The following is a 21022-nucleotide window of genomic DNA, read 5'->3' as shown; positions in this document are numbered from 1 at the left end:
AAGTCAATAACACTTCTGTGAAATCAAACTGTTCACTTAGGAAGCAGCAATGATTGACAATAAATTTCACATGCTGTTGTGCAAATGGAATAGACAACAGGTGGAAATGATAGGCAATTAGCAAGACAACTCCTTTATTGGGGGTGTTCTGCAGGTGGTGACCACAGACCACTTCTCAGTTCCTATGCTTCCCAGCTGATGTTTTGGTCACTTTTGAATGCTGGCGGTGCTTTCACTTTAGTGGTAGCATGAGACGGAGTCTTACAATCCACACATGTGGCTCAGGTAGTGCAGCTCATCCAGGATGGCACATCAATGCGAGCTGTGGCAAGAAGGTTTGCTGTGTCTGTCAGCGTAGTGTCCAGAGCATGGAGGCGCTACCGGGAGACAGGTCAGTACATCAGGAGACGTAGAGGAGGCCGCAGGAGGGCAACAACCCAGCAGCAGGACCGCTACCTCCGCCTTTGTGCAAGGAGGAGCACTGCCAGAGCCCTGCAAAATGACCCCCAGCAGGCCACAAATGTGCATGTGTCTGCTCAAACGGTCAGAAACAGACTCCATGAGGGTGGTATGAGTGCCCGACGTCCACAGGTGGGGGTTGTGCTTACAGCCCAACACCGTGCAGGGCGTTTGGCATTTGCCAGAGAACACCAAGATTGGCAAATTCGCTACTGGCGCCCTGTGCTCTTCACAAATGAAAGCAGGTTCACACTGAGCACATGTGACAGTCGTGACAGTCTGGAGACGCCGTGGAGAACGTTCTGCTGCCTGCAACATCCTCCAGCATGACCGGTTTGGTTGTGTGCCAGTCTTGGTGTGGGGTGGCATTTCTTTGGGGGGGGGCGCACAGCCCTCCATGTGCTCGCCAGAGGTAGCCTGACTGCCATTAGGTACCGAGATGAGATCCTCAGACCCCTTGTGAGACCATATGCTGGTGCGATTGGCTCTGGGTTCCTCCTAATGCAAGACAATGCTAGACCTCATGTGGCTGGAGTGTTAGCAGTTCCTGCAAGAGGAAGGCATTGATGCTATGGACAGGCCCGCCCGTTCCCCAGACCTGAATCCAATTGAGCATCTGGGACATCATGTCTCGCTCCATCCACCAACGCCACATTGCACCACAGACTGTCCAGGAGTTGGTGGATGCTTTAGTCCAGGTCTGGGAGGAGATCCCTCAGGAGACCATCCGCCACCTCATCAGGAGCATGCCCAGGCGTTGTTGGGAGGTCATACAGGCACGTGGAGACCACACACACTACTTAGCCTCATTTTGACTTGTTTTAAGGACATCAAAGTTTGATCAGCCTGTAGTGTGGTTTTCCACTTTCATTTGGAGTGTGACTCCAAATCCAGACCTCCATGGGTTGATCAATTTGATTTCCATTGATAATTTGTGATTTTGTTGTCAGCACATTCAACTATGTAAAGAAAAAAGTATTTAATAAAAATATTTCATTCATTCAGATGTGTTAGGATGTGTTATTTTAGTGTTCCCTTTATTTTTTTGAGCAGTGTATATACACACACACAGGCTACGGTCGTTCTCATACAAACAAACAGACCCTCACTCACAATGACTAGCTAATGTGTACTTTACCCATTTTATATAAAATGGTATTGTGTAGAATGCAAACCCATACATCTCAACACAGCCAGCATGCTTCCTCCAATCAGTCTACATTTATAGGGAGCATCAAGGAGCTTGCTGGCTACAGCACCACTGCACCAAGCCCTGTCCCTTCTGCTCCTGCCACAAGTGTTCATCTGCCCAAATATATTTGTGCAGGCATGGATGTGCCTAAGGGCCAAAAGTGTGTGTGTGTGTGTATATATATACACACACACACACACACAGACAGACAGGCTACGGTCGTTCTCATACAAACAAACAGACCCTCACTCACAATGACTAGCTAAACGTGTACTTTACTCATTACAGCTTTATATATTGCAAATAAAAGGTCAAAACAATCACAAATAATATTTTATATTAATTTCAAACAACGGCATTAGCATGAGAGCAACTTACCAGTCCAAAACCATGTCCTCTCTGTTAAAATATGCCTCGGTTTCAGTCTTCAAAATGGAGTCTAAAAATTTTGGGAACAAAAGGAGATCTGTCTCACTTTCACAATGAATTTCCTCAAATTGTTTCTACATTTGTATATCTAGTCTTAATTAGCTTTCCATTACTTATTTGCCATGATGTTGGATAAATAAACAGCTGGAGATGCAAGTCACCGAAATACTGCTTGCGTAATAAGCTTTGCTCCTTTGCCGTAGAATTGGCAATGGCGAAAGAACGGTCCTTACGCCAGCGTTCAATGGAAAGGTTTGTCTTACAAAGAATCATGGGATATTTCCTTTTACCTCTGCTCATTGGCTATCGACCCAGCTAGATTCCAAGACGATCAGTGGTCATTGGGTTAAAAGACAGTCAATCAACGAGACAGTGGTCATATAATTGGTGCACAATGGGCTCCTCACTTGTCTTCCAATCGGTTTTTCCGGGTCAATACGTCCAGCAAAATGACCCGTCAGGTTTGGTTGTGTTACAAACAGTTGATTGCAAGGAAACCAAACATGACTGGATAAAGTCAGGGAAAGTCTGTCTATTTTACGTTGGATGTTATGTTGAAAATTGAATGACACGAAATGCAACGAGGTAAGCGTTGACAAAATGTTTAGTGTTAGGCTATAAAAAATTGATTTAACCGAACAAAAGACCATTCATTGTGTAACAATAAGCCTTGTGATTGCAACCAGAGCAAGATCTTCAAAGGTAAATTATTTATTTCAATGCAATCTGTGATTTTGTTACGCAAGTGCTGGCTGAATTAAGTAGTTTGATATGGGGGTCTGTGCTCAGATAATCGCAGCGTATTCTTTCGCAATAAATCATTTTTTAAATCTGACAACGCAGTTGGATTAGCAAGATTCTAGGCTTTTGAACCATGTGAGAGACTTGTATTTTCATGAATGTGTAATATGACTATTTATGTAGCGATCACCTATGTTGTTGAATTTAATCCCGGGTTCGGTGCGCAGAGAGGTTAATGTGAGTGTTGTGAAATGCTTGTGCTTCTAGTTCTGACTGCATTAATATCTAACAAGTAATCTAACAATTTCCTAATAACTACCTAATACACATAAATTTAAAGGAGTGATTGAGCTTCTGTCCCTCTCCTCGCTCCTACCTGGGCTCGAACCAGGAACACATCGACAGCAGCCACCCTCGAAGCAGCGTTACCCATCGCTCCACAAAAGCCGCGGTCCTTGCAGAGCAAGGGGAACAACGACTCCAAGTCTCAGAGCGAGTGACGTTTGAAATGCTATTAGCGCGCACCCCGCTACCTACTAGCCATTTCACATTGGTTACACCTGCCTAATCTCGGGAGTTGATCGGCTTGAAGTCATAAACAGCAGAGCTGCTGGCAAAACGCACGAAAGTGCTGTTTGATTGAATGCCTACGAGCCTGCTGGTGCCTACCACTGCTCTATCAGATCATAGACTTAGTTATAACATAACAACACACAAATACGAGCCTTAGTTTCCGGATTCGAACATATTAATGACCTATCATCTTGAAAACAAAACGTTTATTCTTTCAGTGAAATACGGAACCGTTCCGTATTTTATGTAACTGATGGCATCCATAAGTGTAAATATTCCTGCTACATTGCACAACCTTCAATGCTATTTCATAATTATGTAAAAATCTGGCAAATTAGGCAGCCCAAACTGTTGCATATACACTGACTCTGCGTGCAATGAACGCAAGAGAAGTGACACAATTTCACCTGGTTAATATTGCCTGCTAACCTGGATTTCTTTTAGCTAAATATGCAGGTTTAAAAATATATGCTTCTGTGTATTGATGTTTATGGTTAGGTACACATTGGCGCAACAATACGCTCCACAAAGATTATATGCAACGCAGGACACGCTAGATAAACTAGTAATATCAACCATGTGTGCTTAACTAGTGATTATGATTGATTATTTTTTAAAAGATACGTTTAATGCTAGCTAGCAACTTACCTTGGCTTCTATTGCATTCGCGTAACTGGCAGGCTCCTCGTGGAGTGCAATGTAATCAGGTGGTTAGAGCGTTGGACTAATTAACTGTAAGGTTGCAAGATTGAATCCCCCGAGCTGACAAGGTAAAAATCTGTCGTTCTGCCCCTGAACGAGGTAGTTAACCCAATGTTCCTAGGCTGTCATTGAAAATAAGAATGTGTTCTTAACTGACTTGCCTAGTAAAAATAAAGATTAAACAAAGGTGTAAAAAAAATACCAATTTCCGATTGTTATGAAAAGTTGAAATCGGCCCTAATTAATCGTCCGACCTCTAGTCACAGCACAAATTTGCATTGTTGCCACACAGCTGCAGTTCCCCATTTTAAAATAATAAAATGTATTCATTATCATTTTTGGGATGAGTGCCACGATTTGTTAAACAGATGGCTCCTGGCTACTGTCATGTTAGAGTTAACTTTACAACGTGCATCATCTTCTGACAGGTGCCGTTACGTGGGAACAAACTGAACTGCATGACTGCCCGGCAGTCACATCTTCAGTCAGCTGTTTGTTCCACAATACACTTTCTTATACGTGTACTTTTTTAAACTGTAAAGACGGTTATTTACATGATTCTCATCCATAACGGGCGATTATACTATTTACCATGCTAGCCATATGTTCAACATTGGATTTGATTTCTGTAACTGGAAGTCCTCATAGAAGGTGCTGATGGGTAGCATTTGTCCACTGACAGCTCTCTGCAATAGTATTCCCTTGCCTAGATGTATAGATAAAAAGCTATTTGATGGGCTTGTGCTGACCACATTTTCAGCCCAGACGAGCCTGATCACTGTCCAATGGCGATTTTTCACCCAAATTGAATGTCTCCTTGTTACCAAGTGATTCCCTTGCCCTGATTTTACAATATTGCTCCCAGCTCTGTTACCTTGACTCTTGACTCTGGCTCACCTCATCTCCTCTAGTGTTTGGTACTTTTTCGATACTAGAACACAAACGGTTTATTACTTCTGTCAAATGAAACTCGTATGGTATACTGGTTGAGCAGATCACGAATATCAGTGCAATGTTCCCATATAGCGTGAGTGCACCGTTCATGCTTGAGTGCACCACTTACTCATTGCTACAACACTGGGAAGCAATATGTTAGCTCACCACTCATGCTGCACAGAAGTTAACACACTCGAATATGCCCCAGTATCTGTACGTTAGATGTTGACAATGAGTATGACTCGTATCCTTTCTAACGCCCAGGAAACCCAGACTTAAACTCCCATTAGACAGCTCTAAAAGCGTTCTCAAAATGTTTGTTACTCACTAAATATGGAGTTTCGCTGAGCAACCATCTTCATTCACTTCAACAACATAAAAGAAGGGGGGGAAAAGTGTAAGTACATTTCATACAACCTCCAATTACTGCCATGCACCGGGGTATTTGGAAATTGCCTTAAAATACCATCAATACATTTTTTTAAACTATCTTTTGTGAATTTTTTATTTTTTATGAATTTGAATATTTGTAGCTACTTTTAAGTAAATACCTGCACTCAACTTGTGCAATACGTTCCAGAGAAATCCGATCGTATTCTTCATTTCACCTGCTTCAATTTGAAGCTTACTGGTAGTCCCAGCCATGTGGTGTTTGTTTACAAGCACACAACGACGAGAGACCGGAGCCTAGTTACAGTATGGAATTCACAACAAAATGTTTGCCAGCTACATATCTTCTAAATATTTAAGTCAACTGTCTAAAATGTGGTAAATGCTCTGTAGTTGTGAATTTGGTTTGCTAATTTAGTAGCTAAGTGGTTAGCTTCTTCCAAAATCAAGTTTTGCTTGGTAACTGCAGAGAATTCACTCCTGGATCAAGAGCGTTGCTGTCTTACATTTGTTTCATCCATGGAGCAAGCTGAGTAGCATTTTTTTTTTCTTGTATAACTTAATGAGCTGGGAATTCTGTCTTTACAAATACTTTAGGTAAGCAACTGTATAAAATGTTTGCAATGCTCATTAGTATTTAGTTAGCATTGCTGTACTTGTTCGCATTGCTAACCTTCGTTTTACAATAGCAGCCGTTGTGTTCAGTTTCGGTATTACCGAATATGGTATGGTATGACAATCTGGATACCGGCCAAGCATAGTTGCTTGTACATTTTTATTTCAACCTTTTCTGGAAGTACATACCGGACCATTTTTACCATTCAAATAAATGAGCATTATGTTATAATTTTTTTATTTATTGTAATTAGCCGACATGAACCTTTTCATGGAAATATTTGTCTGTCTTCATTCCTCAGATAAAGCACCAACATTGTATACACACAGGTCTGCTCATTTGCGATCATTTTTATAGTTTTTCAATGGCTACCTTGAGAGTGTGGTCTATGAGCTGTTCATTGAATGATATTCAATCTGTAAGTCACGACGTGCGAGACGTAGGCGTGGTGGTTTGACAGTGAGTAGCTTTCCAGCGACAACATATTTGAATAAGTAAATAATCAAAAGTACACTTCACCAAGCAGCCCTGTTCTCAAAGTTAGCCAGCGAGGTAGTTAGCCTAGCTAGTGAGCAATCTTTGCTACTTATGTACGAACAGTGGACTGGTGACGTGAACTCAACCTTGATACAAAAATAACACTTACTGTCTCTGCCTGTAAATTAGTGGGCTTATGTAGTTTTCCCAAAATATTCAATCTGCAAAAAGCAAGACAGTTGGTGCAGATCTATAATTTAGGCCTTGCTTGCATTCATGATGAGATTACTACTAGCTAGCTAAATTAGAATGTTTGACTAAAACCAGTGCAGCAAGCATTTTCCTGCATGAACGTTTTCAGTCATCGCCGCATTTGCAGCTAAAATATACACGAACATGTACGAAACATTAGAACACCTTCCTAACATTGAGTTACACCTTCTGCCCTCAGAACAGCCTCAATTCACTGGGCCATGGACTCTACAAGGAGTCAAAGGCGTTCCGCAGGGATGCTGGCACATGTTGACTTCAGTGCTTACCATGGTTGTGTTAAGTTGGTTGAATGTCCTTTGGGTGGTGGGCCATTCTTGATACACATGGGGAGTGTGAACCCAGCAGCGTTGCAGTTCTTGGCACATTCAAATCGTTGTGCCTGGCACCTACTACCATACCCCGTTCAAAGGGACCTCAATATTTTGTCTTGCCCATTCACCCTCTGAATGGCACACGTACACAATTGATGTCTTCGGTTAAAGAAGGATTTTTAAGCCTTGTCTCCTCCCCTTCCTCTACACTGATTTTGAAGTAGATTTAACAAGTGTCATAAGGGATCATGGCATTCACCTGGTCAGTCTGTCATGGAAAGATCAGGTGCTCCTAATGTTTTATACCAAAGGATGTAATTTCAATTATGGTTTCGGTTAGAAAACATTACGTAACAGCCAGCGTGTGCTTGTCATAACAAGCTCTTATTTCGAGTTTGACATAGTGTTTCTTTACATGACCGTTGACTTGTAAAGCACTAGTGAATTTACTCATTACAAATGGTGACACTAACATCTAGTGGTTTCATTATGAAGTGCATGTTACTGTATTTCACTGCATAGTTTGTAAACAGTGCAGTTTCAGATGTACTTTGAGACAGTTTAGTGTGCTTGTGATGCTTCAGCATCAACCCATCTGCATTCGTATCCACTGCTGTAGAAAAATCTTTAAGTTCAACCTAAGGTAAACTGAACAAGTGTTTTTGTATTTGCTTTTTGGTGGTTCATGTAAACTGTTAATTTGTGTTTAGAAAACATTTAGAGTATCTGTTAATCCTTTGGAACACTTTGTTTTTTAGAAGTGGAATGAAAAATACCAAGTCGGCAGATCGGTGACTTTTGCCTCTCTAAAATCTGTATCGGACCCAAAAATCCCATATCATTGGAGCTGTAGTTAGATAGGTAAAAATGAATAGTAGGATTTGTATAATTGATTCATTTATGCATATGTGGCAGTTTTTTTACCTCACATTTATCAAGTATCGTGATACCAAACCTGGTATCGTTACAATACTAATCTCCTCTACATCCTAAAGCTGATATCTGGTAGTGCAGGGCATAATGTCTAAATCTGTTATGCATGTATTGTTGTCTGACTTGTCTGCCTATTTGTCCTCCTCTGTTAGGTGCTGGCCTGGTTTGAGGAGGGAGAGGAGACCATCACCGCATTCGTTGAGCCTTTTGTAATTTTGCTGATTCTTATAGCCAATGCCATTGTGGGTGTCTGGCAGGTAAGCAGATCTTTTAAAATATTTTCCTTTTTATATGGTTAGCTTAGTTATTCTTTGGGGTCGGATTTACCATCCTACCCAAACAGTAATTGTTAATTGATTGTAGTAGACCTAGCTTATGATGGGATCAGGCCACATCTCCAGGCCATATAACATACATGGGTCTGAACCAATTCCAGGTCACATTTTATTGCTGCTCATATTACGTTCTGTTTACCTTACAAAAATACCTCCTATTTAGTGACAGATGTCCTCTGTGTCAAACTGCATGTAACTTCCAAAGTTGTGCTTAGGGCTGGGGCAGTTATGAAAATGTGTCAACTTGTTGTCATGCAAAAGACTGCCGGTCTCACAGTAATTTACTGTTAATTAATATAAACACGTTTAGCATCTCCAGGCCTCCATGCATACAAGCCGCTGATGCGCGCCTTTGGAACATCTGCATGTAAAAATAAAAATTCAATTTATTTTAGGCAGTGCTAAAGAAACATGAAGATAATGTATTTCAGTAGAACAGAATGAGTTTTCATACTGTATGTTATCTAGCTATGTGCCATGTCTATAGGCTTGTTCATTTAGCAAACAGGATATGCTTAAGTCCCGTGCAATTATTTCATATTATGATTTTAACATAATTGAACTTAGCTAAATAAAATAGAAAGGATATTTTTCCCATTACAGAGCGAGTGGCTGTTGAGTGTAAACGTGATCATTTGAAACAGGTCCTATATGCTGGATTTATTTGGCAACTTTAGAGTTGAATGATACAAACCTCAGAATGTCTTAGAAATCAAAACATACAGTATATGGGATGCACGATGTTACTATAAGCTATTGAGAATGTAGCTAAAAAAAGCTTGCGTTCTGTTCCTTGCCTCAGGTTGCACACGCTGTTCATATTTTCACTTCTACATTTAATCAGGTCTTTACTAAATAAGTACATTTGTTTTGATTTAGAATAGCCCATTATCAAATGGGCAGGTGGGAAAAAGACATCCATATGGCCTTGAATAGTAAATGGAGGCCGCTTTCCAGCTAGTTTGTTTTTCAGACCACTCCGGTTATTTCACTTCATGCATCAACTACTGTTTAAGGAGCATGCCGCCACTTGCTATATAACGGGTTATATTCTGCCCAAACTCTCTGTGCCATGGACTCTCCAACCCTGTTCCTGCATTTACCATGTGCTTGGGGAAACGTAGTGAAATCTGTTAAGGGCTAGGGGGCAGAATTTTCACTTTTGGATAAATAGCGTGCCCAATTTCAACTTCCTGCTACTCATGCCAAGAATATAAGATAGGCATATTATTCATCGATTTGGATAGAAAACACTGAAGTTTCTGAAACGAATTAATCATGTCTGTGAGTATAACAGAACTTATGTAGCAGGCAAAACCCTGAGGACTAACTGTTCAGAATTTTCTTTTTTTGCCTCTCTCTGTTCCCTGACTTGTCATTGCCCAGGGATATTTCTTAGGAACCTGTTTTTAGTTCCTACCGCTTCCACTGGATGTCACCAGTCTTTGGAATTTGGTTGAGGTTGTTCCTTTGTGCAATGAAGAAGTAGGCCAACTAGGAACTGGGTACACTTTTGTGTGTTGCGCAAGACGTGAAAAGTGGCACTGGTTTGTTTTCAGTCTACAATTTGATCATTATTAATGTTTAAAAAATATTTAAAGTTGTATTACAAAAGTAGTTTGAAATATTTTGGCAAATACATAGAACCTGGAATGACCGTACACTAGATACATTTTCGTTTGAGCTGTTTTCTATTGCCATGTACTTGGATTTGTTCAACTTTTGAATTATTTTGTAGTGACGTTGCGTTTTTTGTAAGCTGTATTTTTCTGGATCAAACGCGCTTTATAAATGGACATTTTAGATATATATGGACGGAATTAATCGAACAAAAGGACCAATTGTGACGTTTATGGGACATATTGGAGTGCCAACAAAAGACGCTCGTCAAAGGTAATGCATGTTTTATTTTATTTCAGCGTTTTGTGTAGCGCCTGCGGGGTTGAAATATGCTAAGGGACATTGATCGTGAAAAAAAAAAATACGACAACGAAATAATTTATTTTTCTGCCTTTCGTAAAATGTGGTAGGCTATGTTTTGTATAACGGCACAATCATTATTTTAATTCATGTTTTTTTCAGGCTATGTTAGGCCTATGCTTATGCATAAACTCTATGCTTGTTGGATGTTTTTGAATGAAAAACCACCTTAGCGCTGTCCATTTCATTCTGTTAGGCTTTGAAACATCCCCAGTGTTTTTCACTCTGTTTCAACCTGTTCATAAATTTGAAGAAAGAAGTTTAATCACAGTGAGGTGAGTTTTGATAAGTGTTTGATGCGATTTACATTGATGTCAGAGTAGTTAGAGGGACATTGGAGCCCTGAGTACCAGGCCATTAGGGCCTGATGGAGGGACAATAGAGCCCTGAGTACCAGGCCATTAGGACCTGATGGAAGGACAATAGAGCCCTGAGTACCAGGCCATTAGGACCTGATGGGGGGGACAATAGAGCCATGAGTACCAGGCCATTAGCAACCATATGTTTGTTAGTTGGGTACTACCAACACATTTCCAGAGTACCATTTACGTCCTGTGAAATTTTACTGTGGTCATGACTGTCGGTGTGGCGGTAATATGGTCACCGCAACAGCCCTAGTTGTTTTATATATTCATTGGCTATTTCATAGCTAATTTGAAAATGAGAAATATTGATTAATTACCAGCTCAAACACTTAATCTGTGAAAATTGCATATCAATTAGTGGGTGGTGGTTTCAGATGGAAAGTGGGGCCTCAAATCTGTCGAGACTTCGTCACTCTGGAGAAGACCTTATGTCTCGGCTCAGGTGCATACATTTACACACACTTGTCAGCTCAGACAAATCCAGCTAAGAGAGGCCCGGCTCTTGAGCTCCATCAGCAGCAGTTTGTAATTTATAATGGGAAATTAATTTTTATGTAAAAATAGTGAATCGCATCGTTTCAAACTAAAATGTATTGTTCCTGTATCGTATCAGAGCCCATGTATTTAGATGCGTATCACATCGTTATGAAAGGGAAAGAAGCACATCTCTACTCCTATCTACAGTTAAATGCACTGTCTCTCTGAATAAGACTGTCTGCTAAATTACTGAAATGTCAATGATTGCCTCGTTCACTGTAAATTGAGAGAATTGATTGTGTGAATGAATCTGAAATGATAGACACATGGTAGCAAAGATTTTTAGATTTTTTTTCCTTGCTCGTGTAATGACAAGGCTTCTGGGTCACTCCAGTCAGTGACGACCATTAGTTGCCTGTGATTGGCCACTGAGCTGGTTCTCCTGACGAACAAGGAAGGGATTGGATGCCAGGAAGAGGGTTTGGAGGGATCCCCGTGGACGTCCTCTGGCCAGTACGTCTGCCTGTCCAAACGATCCTTCAAACCTTGGGGAGAGAAAATGCCATGAACAAAAAGACAGTTAAAAATAGATCCAAGCTTTGAGCTGAACCAGAGCCTAATCTTCTGTCCTCTGTGAAACAGGATAATTAATTAATAATTAACACTGGGCATGTAGCTACCCACATTTTAAAACCTTAGTTATTTAGTTTAGAAGTTAGTCAGTCGGTTGAATCATGGCTGTGTGATGGTGTTGCCAGCCAGGTGCATTACATTTAAAAAAATCCCTAGATGCAGAGGGGGATGGAGTAGGATAGTTAAACTTCAGTTATGAGGGAAAAAATGATTAGCCTATATGAATGGTTTTCAATGTAAAACTCCAGATCTAGGTAACTCTCCCCATCCAGGCTAAAGATAGAGCAGGCATCCCACCGGAGCCCCGGGCCTGGAGCAGAGTGAGAAGAGGTCACCCTGAAACCCTCGTCCCACTTTCTTCTCCTTGGTTTTATTTTCATCTGCGTTCATTACCCTGACTGGCCTGAAGCCTTTGCCTACCCCAGCCCCCCTCCCCTATCACATGCCAAGTTCTCCCTCAGTCTTGGGTCCTTTTTAATTATTTTTTTTATCCCTGAATGGCACAACCTGTATGGTTGTACTGGAATGCCTCTGCGTGTGCTTACCCCTTGACTTCTGGCTTAGCCCAGGGGGATAATGTGGCAGGTCATGGAGGAGTGGATTATTGATTTGGCCGTGTGCACCTTGGTGGCAGGAGCAGGCTTGGAGGCACACAGCCTAATTACCTTGCTTTCTGCCCTTTTTTTTCTTCAATCAAAATTGGAGCAGAGGCAGGAGCGGATCATCCTGGAGTGAGGCCTGCTCGTGGGGCACAGGGACTCCCTAGCATCAGCCTGGCGGATGGCAACGCAATATTTAAAAGGACACTGAATAATGCCGGACGTCTCGGCAAGCGAGGCGGAAACAGGCCAGTTAGTGTAGGAGGATGGAAGTGATGGGTCAACAGTAAATGTTTAACATATTCCAAATGTGTTGTCAAGAGTGAAACAAAATGCTATGATATCTAGATTATCACCTTTTTTAATTTAGTTTTGTGAGCTAGATTGACAATGAATCTCTTGGCACCGGCCAAGGTTGTAGCGAGGTTATTTTAAATTAAATGGTCCTGTTGGGTACTTGTCCACCCACAGCCTGAGGGAATCCCATTAAAGCAGGTTAATACAATCTGTCTGTTTTAGTTATACCTTTTTGGTCATTAGTGTCATTGGCCACTGGAGTTTAGTATAGAGCAGTCTTTTTTTGCCTTATGGCTTTTACATCCTGCGGATTTCTGAGATATTCCTCAAACAAGAGGATGACAATTTTGTCTAGACATAGAACCCCGTGGTGAGTCGTTCTAAGTGTATATTACCCACATTTCAAAAGGACACATTGTAATTCGCAACATTCTCTTGGCTTATTTGACCAATCGGTTACGCAGTTTACACTGCCGCTGAACACACCTCAGTCGCTCACTACAGTGTGTGGCTCTGTGAAATGCTTTATGACCTTCTGTCCCTCTTTGCTTAGCCGTTGATGTCTGGTAAGTTTATAATTTATTCTCTAGCCCCTGTTGAGGGTTATGCAAGAGAAGAGCCGTTATCCATCAGCTTGACTGGGGACGGCGGAGGTGAAGATGACATATGTTCAGAATACCCTTCGTATTTCTATGCAGTCCCCATACCCTACTTCAATAGAGGTGCCTTGGACCAATCAATGCCCACAACGACAACCGTTAACCTACAACACTCACCCTGCCACCTGTGTTTTTAACAAAGACGTTTCCATGTTCCCATACAATGAGAAAATCCAGCGGGGGTGCCCTGACCTATGGCTGGGCGGTATACCATATTTTATGATATACCGGTATTGAGCAGGGACCAGTTTGGGTTTTTACTTTACCTTCTACAGCGGTATTTGAATGTTTGGTTTGTTAAATGTGATACGCCATGTGTAATGTCAATTTGTATAGTTTACTTTGCTACTTGAGTCATCTCTCTCTGCTCTTTCTCTCCATGCCACTTTCAACACAGACCTAGCCACGCCCCCTGTCACTCAAGGAGCGCATTTGATGCTCCTCAACCATGAGACACTTGCGTTCAGTCTACACGGTCAATGCAGCACATGTAACAATGCTGTTCACTTTGCTTCTTAAAATAAATCCACTAGCGTTCTATGACACACTATTAGTTTGTATTTCTTACATCAGCAAACAGCTAGTTTGTTTTACCTTAGCAAGATGTCCTAAATCTTGTGAGATGCTAATTGTTAGCCGTTAATAGCTAGTTAGCTGTTAGCAACTAAGAGCAAGCGTAGCTAGCTAACACAGCCTGATAAAACCAGTGATGGTGTAGACCTAAATCAGCATGTTTGTGCAACAGTATCTTCTAAATCAGAGGATTATGCAAAGCAAGAATGTTTTTGTAAAATGAGATAGCTAAGCGAGAACATGCTATGTAGCCAAAGCTTATAGGGTCCCCTAGGAAACACTTATCAACACTTTAGTTCCTACCCTGTCACAATAACTCCTCCCTGGCATTTTAATTCGTTGTCATCTCAAACAACACTGTATTCAAAGTGCCCACTATTATATTCTAACTATAGAATGTTTATTCTAATTCTATTTCCATGATTCCAATAGTTTTGCTTTAAATCACAATTGCAACATTTGGTTAAAAATTAGTAAAGTACTATGTAAGTTGTTTTTTGGGGGGGCATCTGTACTTTATTTAATTTTTCCAACTTTTACTTCACTACATTCCTAAAAATACTGTACTCTTCACTCTATACATTTCCCCTGACACCTAAAAGTAGTCGTTACATTTTGAATACTTAGCAGGATAGGAAAGTGTTCCAATTCACATCCCCGGTCATCTACTGCCTCTGATCTGGAGGACTGACTAAACACAAATGCTTTGTTTGTAAATTACGTCTGAGTGTTGGAGTATGCCCCTGGCTCTGTAAAAAGAAAATGGTGCCATCTGGTTTGCTTTAATATCAGGCATTTGCAATTATTTATGCTTTTACTTTTGATACTTAAGTACATTTTATCAATAAAATTGTACTTTTTGATAGTTAAGTATATTTAAAACCAAATGCTTTTAGACTTTTACTCAAGTATTTTACGATGTGACTTTTACTTCAGTAATTTATTAACGTATCTACTTCTACTCAAGTACTTTTTCCGCCACTGCAAATGAGTGCAGGAAATGCAGAAATGATTAAAGTGCTGAAATATTTTGTTTCAATTGAACACTATAAACCAATCAGAATGGAGAAGGACTCATTGAAATCTCTTAGAATGTATGTGTTGCCACCCTAGGATCACTCACTACTCGTAAAGCACGCTGCGATCACTCACTACTCGTAAAGCACCCTGCGATCACTCACTACTCGTAAAGCACCCTGGGATCACTTACTACTCGTAAAAGCACCCTGGGATCACTTACTACTCGTAAAAGCACCCTGGGATCACTTACTACTCGTAAAAGCACCCTGGGATCACTTACTACTCGTAAAAGCACCCTGGGATCACTTACTACTCGTAAAAGCACCCTGGGATCACTTACTACTCGTAAAAGCACCCTGGGATCACTTACTACTCATAAAGCAAATGTTTTTGTTAAAACTAAACATACTGTCATACAATTTTTTTTATTTTTATATCCTGATATATTTTGGCTGTAATGCCCTGACTTGCCCTGTCCAGAGTGCTATCGGGCTGGCTGCCTGTGACTGTCCCTCAGGGAGTAATCACACAGAGGGTTAAGTTCAGCAGATCGCTGGCTGGGTACACCAGTCCTCAGCCATATCCGAGGGCACACTGACTGATGTTAAGCTTACAATATGTTAAAAACACAATCCAGTTGAATGAACCAGCAATGTATTGTTTCATTACACTTTATTAGGGGCTCAATTTTAGATGTAATTGCCCTTTTTTTCCCTTTTGGTCCTATTGTTTTTCTTTTGTGTATATGAGAGATCCACAGATCAGCATTGTAAATACTGTGATAAATACTGTGATATTTCTGTCTTACAATATTCAATGATTTGCTTTGGGATTCACTTCGAGTGATCATTCCCATCGTTGAACCATCTCTAAATTCTGTGTGGGATCTTGTCATCAACCCACACTTAAAATTGACCTTATCTCTGAATAATATTGATTAATCTGGTGGCTTTTGTCTTACAGGAGCGAAATGCAGAGAATGCCATTGAAGCGCTGAAAGAGTACGAGCCAGAGATGGGCAAGGTGTACCGGCAGGACAGGAAGAGTGTGCAGAGGATCAAGTCCAGGGACCTTGTACCAGGAGACATTGTGGAGGTGGCTGGTAAGATGCTTCTAATACACCTCTTTGTAGGAACTGGCTATTAACTGATGATTTGGTTGTCAACCAACCCCACACATGACTTACACTGTATTCAGACCCCTTGACTTTTTCCACATTTTATTACATTAGCCTTATTCCAAAATAGATTTTAAAATAATGTTTACTCAGCAATCTACACACAATACTCCCATAATGAAACAGGTTTTTAGAATTTTCTCATTTATAAAAAATAAAAACCATCACATTTACATAAATACTCAAACCTTTACTCAGTACTTTGCTGAAGCACCTTTGGCAGCGATTACATCCTCAAGTCTTGGGTATGACGCTACAAGTTTGGCACACTTGTATTTGAGGAGTTTCTCCCACTCTTTGCAGATCCTCTCAAGCTATTGTCAGGTTGGATGGGGAGCATCGCTGCACAGCTCTTTTCAGGTCTCCAGAGATGTTCGATCGAGTTAAAGTCCGGGCTCTGGCTAGTCCACTAAATGACATTCAGAGACTTGTCCCGAAGCCACTCCTTTGTTGTCTTTGCTGTGTGCTTAGGGTCGTTGTCCTGTCGGAAGGTCAACCGTCGCCCCAATCTGAGGTCCCGAGTGCTCTGGAGCAGGTTTACATCAAGGATCTCATCTTTGCCTCTCTCCTGACTAGTCTCCCAGTCCCTGCCGCTAAATCATCCCCACAGCATAATGCTGCCGCCACCCTGCTTCACCGTAGGGGTTGTGCCAGGTTTACTCCAGACATGACGCTCGGCATTCAGGCCAAAATAGGTCAATCTTGGTTTCGTCAGGCCAGCTCTAGGAAGTGTCTCGGTGGTTTCAAACTTCTTCCATTTTAAGAATAATGGACGCCACTGTGTTCTTGGGGACCTTCAAAACTGCAGAAATGTTTGGTACCCTTTCCCAGATCTGTGCCTTGACACAATCCTGTCTTGGAGCTCTACGGACAATTCCTTCGACCTCATGCTTGGTTTTTGCTCTGACATGCACTGTCAACTGTGAGACCTTTTTATATAGACAGGTGCGCCTTTCCAAATGTCACACATCATCCATTCATCCATCCATATCCATATATAATCCATAGGTATGGCTCTACATTAAAGTAAATATGCCCCAAATGCAATTCAAAAGTATAATACAGGATCACCACTTTGTCATGTGATCAACAGATTTTTGTAATATAACATTGCAACCTCTTTTAGCATTATCTATTAAATAATGGCACAATTCTACTATTTCTATTAATTTGCGTCACTATCAATGACATACTTTGTTATTTTGAAGGATAAATGCAAAGTCCACTATTGCGGCTAATCCTTATTGTGGCTAGCTTCACATAGATGGGTCCGACCACCATTAATCAAATAAGAACTGCCTTATAAATTTGGGTTATTTTAAATGACAGCTATATAGTTAGCTAGCTACTGAAACTACAGATTGGTCACCTAGTGTTATTTTACATGAAAAATACCCAAACAGCGTAGAAATCCTGGTTGAGAATGAAACTGAACAAATGAACAATGAAACAGCACAGCAAGTAAGTGAAAGAAATAGGATTGATTTTGTTTACATGAGTAAATGTCCACAAAATAACTTGTGTGTAACCTTTATTGAACTAGGCAAGTCAGTTAAGAACAAATTCTTATTTACTATGACGGCCCGGATGACGCTGGACAATTTGTGTGCCTCCCTATGGGACCCCCAATCACGGCAGGATGTGATACAGCCTGGATTCAAACCAAGGACTGTGTTACGCCTCTTGCACTGAGATGCAGTGCCTTAGACTGCTTTGTGGGTGTTAACTATTTAACTGTACTAGAATGCTTAAGGCTGCTAAAATGTTAAAAATCGGTATTGTTTGTTTTGGCAAAGAAGATATCGGTGCATCACTAATATATATGTAGGGCTGGGCGATATGGCTAAAATATTATATTCTAAATAATTTCAATGGATCTTTCTACATTCTGATTTGTTTTATTCTGTTCAATTTAAAATAATTTCCTGCATTTTAATTTGAGATCAATTCCACACTGCCACGATATGGCCAAAAAAAATTAGGCTGTATTTTTAACCAAATGTTGCAGTTGCGATTTAGATCAAAACACTTTGGTGAACATTGGCAATCATGGAAATACAATGTTTATTCCAATTCCATAGTTATAAATAATAGAGGGCACTTTGAATACAGTGTTTGACATGACAATGAATGAAAATACCATTGACGAGTTATTGTGACAGGGTAGGAACTAAAGTGATGGTCCGTGTTTCCTAGGGGACCCTATAATCTTTGGATACATTAAATCTTTATTCGTATAGCCAACATATTCATGCTTTGCCTATTCCTCTTTGATTTAGAAGACACTTGCACAAATAACATGCTGATTTTTAAGCCTCCACCAGCTCTGGTATCGGTACTAGCCAGCTAACTAGCGATTACCATTAGTGGCTAACACGATTTAGCTTAACATGCTAAGAAAATACAAACTAGCTGTTTGCAGATGTAGAAACACAAACTAATATTGTAATTATAGGATGCTTGTGGATTTATAAGATCAAATTGAAAACAACATTGTTGTCATCAACATTGTTGCATGTGATGCATTGACCATGCAGACTGAACGAAAGTGTTCCGATCTTGTGATACGGCCCGGGATTGAAGCGCTGCGCCATCCGGGAGCCCCCCCGGGGCTGTAACTTAACATGTGGGAAAGGTCTTCGTGTCTGAATATGTTCCCAATGCGCCATCTCTGCTTAGGTTTGATAAACTAGTCTCCGGTGATAACACACATTGTTTGGGGGGAGGGGGCGTGCAGGTTTGTCTGTTTTTAGATGTGTGTGTGAGAGTATTTTGCATTTCATATTTGTGTTTTTTAGTGGGCATGCATGTTCTTTCATGTATGTAGATGGAGTTGTTTGATCTTAGTGCTCTGATGATAAGCAGAGAGGGATCAAAGCTGTGTTGCTCCTGATCTCTGCTCCTCTCTCTCCTGTCACCACTGCTAAACCCCAAGATCAGACACCACCTGCCATTGGCTCTGCTAATTGATTTACAGATGCATTCACTGCAATTGATAAACCCAAACAGTCTTTGATCTTGGCTGGTAAATGTCTACATCAGACATTGAAACAACTTCGAGCTATGAGCTCAACCTTTTTTTTTAGTTTCACTGTACTTAATCACTTCCAATGAGGGACATTAGAAAGCTCTAAACAGTTGACGCTCACGCTACTGCCAACAGATTATCAATGTAAAACTGGCCACTGTTTCTCTCTGGAGGGACAGACGCTGGGTGAGGATGTTTGCATGAGAACACCCCCTACACTTGTCAAATCTACCTGTATCTCGCCAGGCTGCGGTGAAATAGGTGCTTGAGATGAAAGATTAAGTAGGCTCTGCTAAAAAGGTAAGTTATTTGTTTGGGATGTAGATAACACTCCCCCAACTTGCACATCCACCCTGCTGAACACTGCTCATCTCCCTGACTAATCCAATACAATGGCTGCACCAGGTGATTGGCGTGGTTACATAAGACCATGAGAGCTGTAAACCAATTGAGGGTCATTCAAATTAGTTGAGTCTCTGTGTGTGGGGGGGTTGTGTGATGGCTATGATAAGATTAGGGTTACAGTGAAACCAGACTACAGCGGCCTCAGTCCCCATGTCCCAACTGGGTGTTAGATCCACAACCCTTTCCATGGCTTCCTTCCTCTTGTCACCTGGCCTCCTCACAGATGGACTGTTCTCCTTCAGCGTCACTCAATACATCGCCCTGTCCTTTCCCCACTTTTTTATCCTCGTCTTGCTCTCTTTGTCACCCACCTTCCTAGAAAATGACTTTGCCTTCTCTTTCCCCTCAAAAGGAAGGTTGGGGGCATTAGTTATAAGACTTATATGACAGATGGTGCCCTTTCCCACTCCTGACACCACACTTTGGACTTGGAATGAAGGGCTTTGGTTAACCCCTCACTCACCCCTCCAATCCTAGAGTAACGAGTAACTATATACCAATGAGGCAGAGTATGTGGACGTTCTCTGCTGTGAGTAAGGAGAGGAGTTGACTCTTCACTCTAATATTAATTCATGAAGTGCCATGTTAAAAGCAGCATCTGCCTAATGCCTTGACCCACCCATCCCCCTCACCTTTTGCCCTGAAGGGTGAGTCTGAGCTGACAGACTGGGCTGGAGCTGCTGTCTCCCACTGCCTGGAGCTCAGTGACCTAGGAAGTCTACCAGAAAGACCATTCCCACCTACCCACCACGTTTGTATTCATTAGTTTACTTGCCAGTAACCCTGCACAGTTTGTGGCATACACCAAAATTGTCCAGTCTGTCTCACACACACTGATTAGGTGCTCATCTACATGCATACAGCCAAGCCAATCAGTGCGGTCGCATCAGGTCAAAACCCAACCGCCACACTTGCCTCCCTTTTTATATTACATCAATGGTCAGATATCTGCCCTACTGTTACACCACAATAAACATGTTTTACATGACTGAGCAGTTTCATGTGGATAGTTAAAACAATATATATATATATATTATTTTTGTCCCACAGTGTGTTTGCCAGCCATTGTTACTGGCTGCCTCCTGGTGGACTTTGGGTTCTCTGCAAGCATGGGGTCAGAGCAGAGTTTCTGAGAGTGTTGAAAGGTGAAAGAGGGGTGGGTTTGAAAGTCCTGGAGCAGAGTGACCGGGAATGCTGTTCGCACTGGAGGATAAACCTAGGCTTGACAACTGCTAAGTGAAAGCCACAGCAGACGACGTGGTGAAGGCAGTCTCAGGTTTCTGGCACGCGCCTCAGCTCATGTTGAGGTCGTCCACCCCACTCGTATGCACCACCACTGTGGGGGGGGGGGGGGGGGGGGCTATAAACACAGTGGTGGTGCATACGAGTGGGGTGGACGACCTCAACATGAGCTGAGGCGCGTGTCAGAAACCTGAGACTGC

At 41.5% G+C, this 21022-nt stretch overlaps 1 protein-coding gene across 1 annotated transcript in view; it reads left to right on the top strand.

Annotated features, from left to right (window-relative positions):
• LOC109874383 (sarcoplasmic/endoplasmic reticulum calcium ATPase 2) overlaps positions 1-21022 on the top strand; it is a 42905-nt gene that overhangs the window by 5965 nt on the left and 15918 nt on the right. Inside the window, exons 4-5 of the mRNA XM_020466266.2 lie at positions 8185-8289; positions 15934-16072. Coding sequence (XP_020321855.1) covers positions 8185-8289; positions 15934-16072 — 244 coding nt within the window. The remainder of the gene's footprint in view (positions 1-8184; positions 8290-15933; positions 16073-21022) is intronic.

This window comes from Oncorhynchus kisutch, linkage group LG29, assembly GCF_002021735.2.
Source record: "Oncorhynchus kisutch isolate 150728-3 linkage group LG29, Okis_V2, whole genome shotgun sequence".
Classification (NCBI taxonomy): Eukaryota; Metazoa; Chordata; class Actinopteri; order Salmoniformes; family Salmonidae; genus Oncorhynchus; species Oncorhynchus kisutch.
Note: the sequence above shows the minus strand (reverse complement) of the source record. Positions and strands in the feature narration are given on the sequence as shown.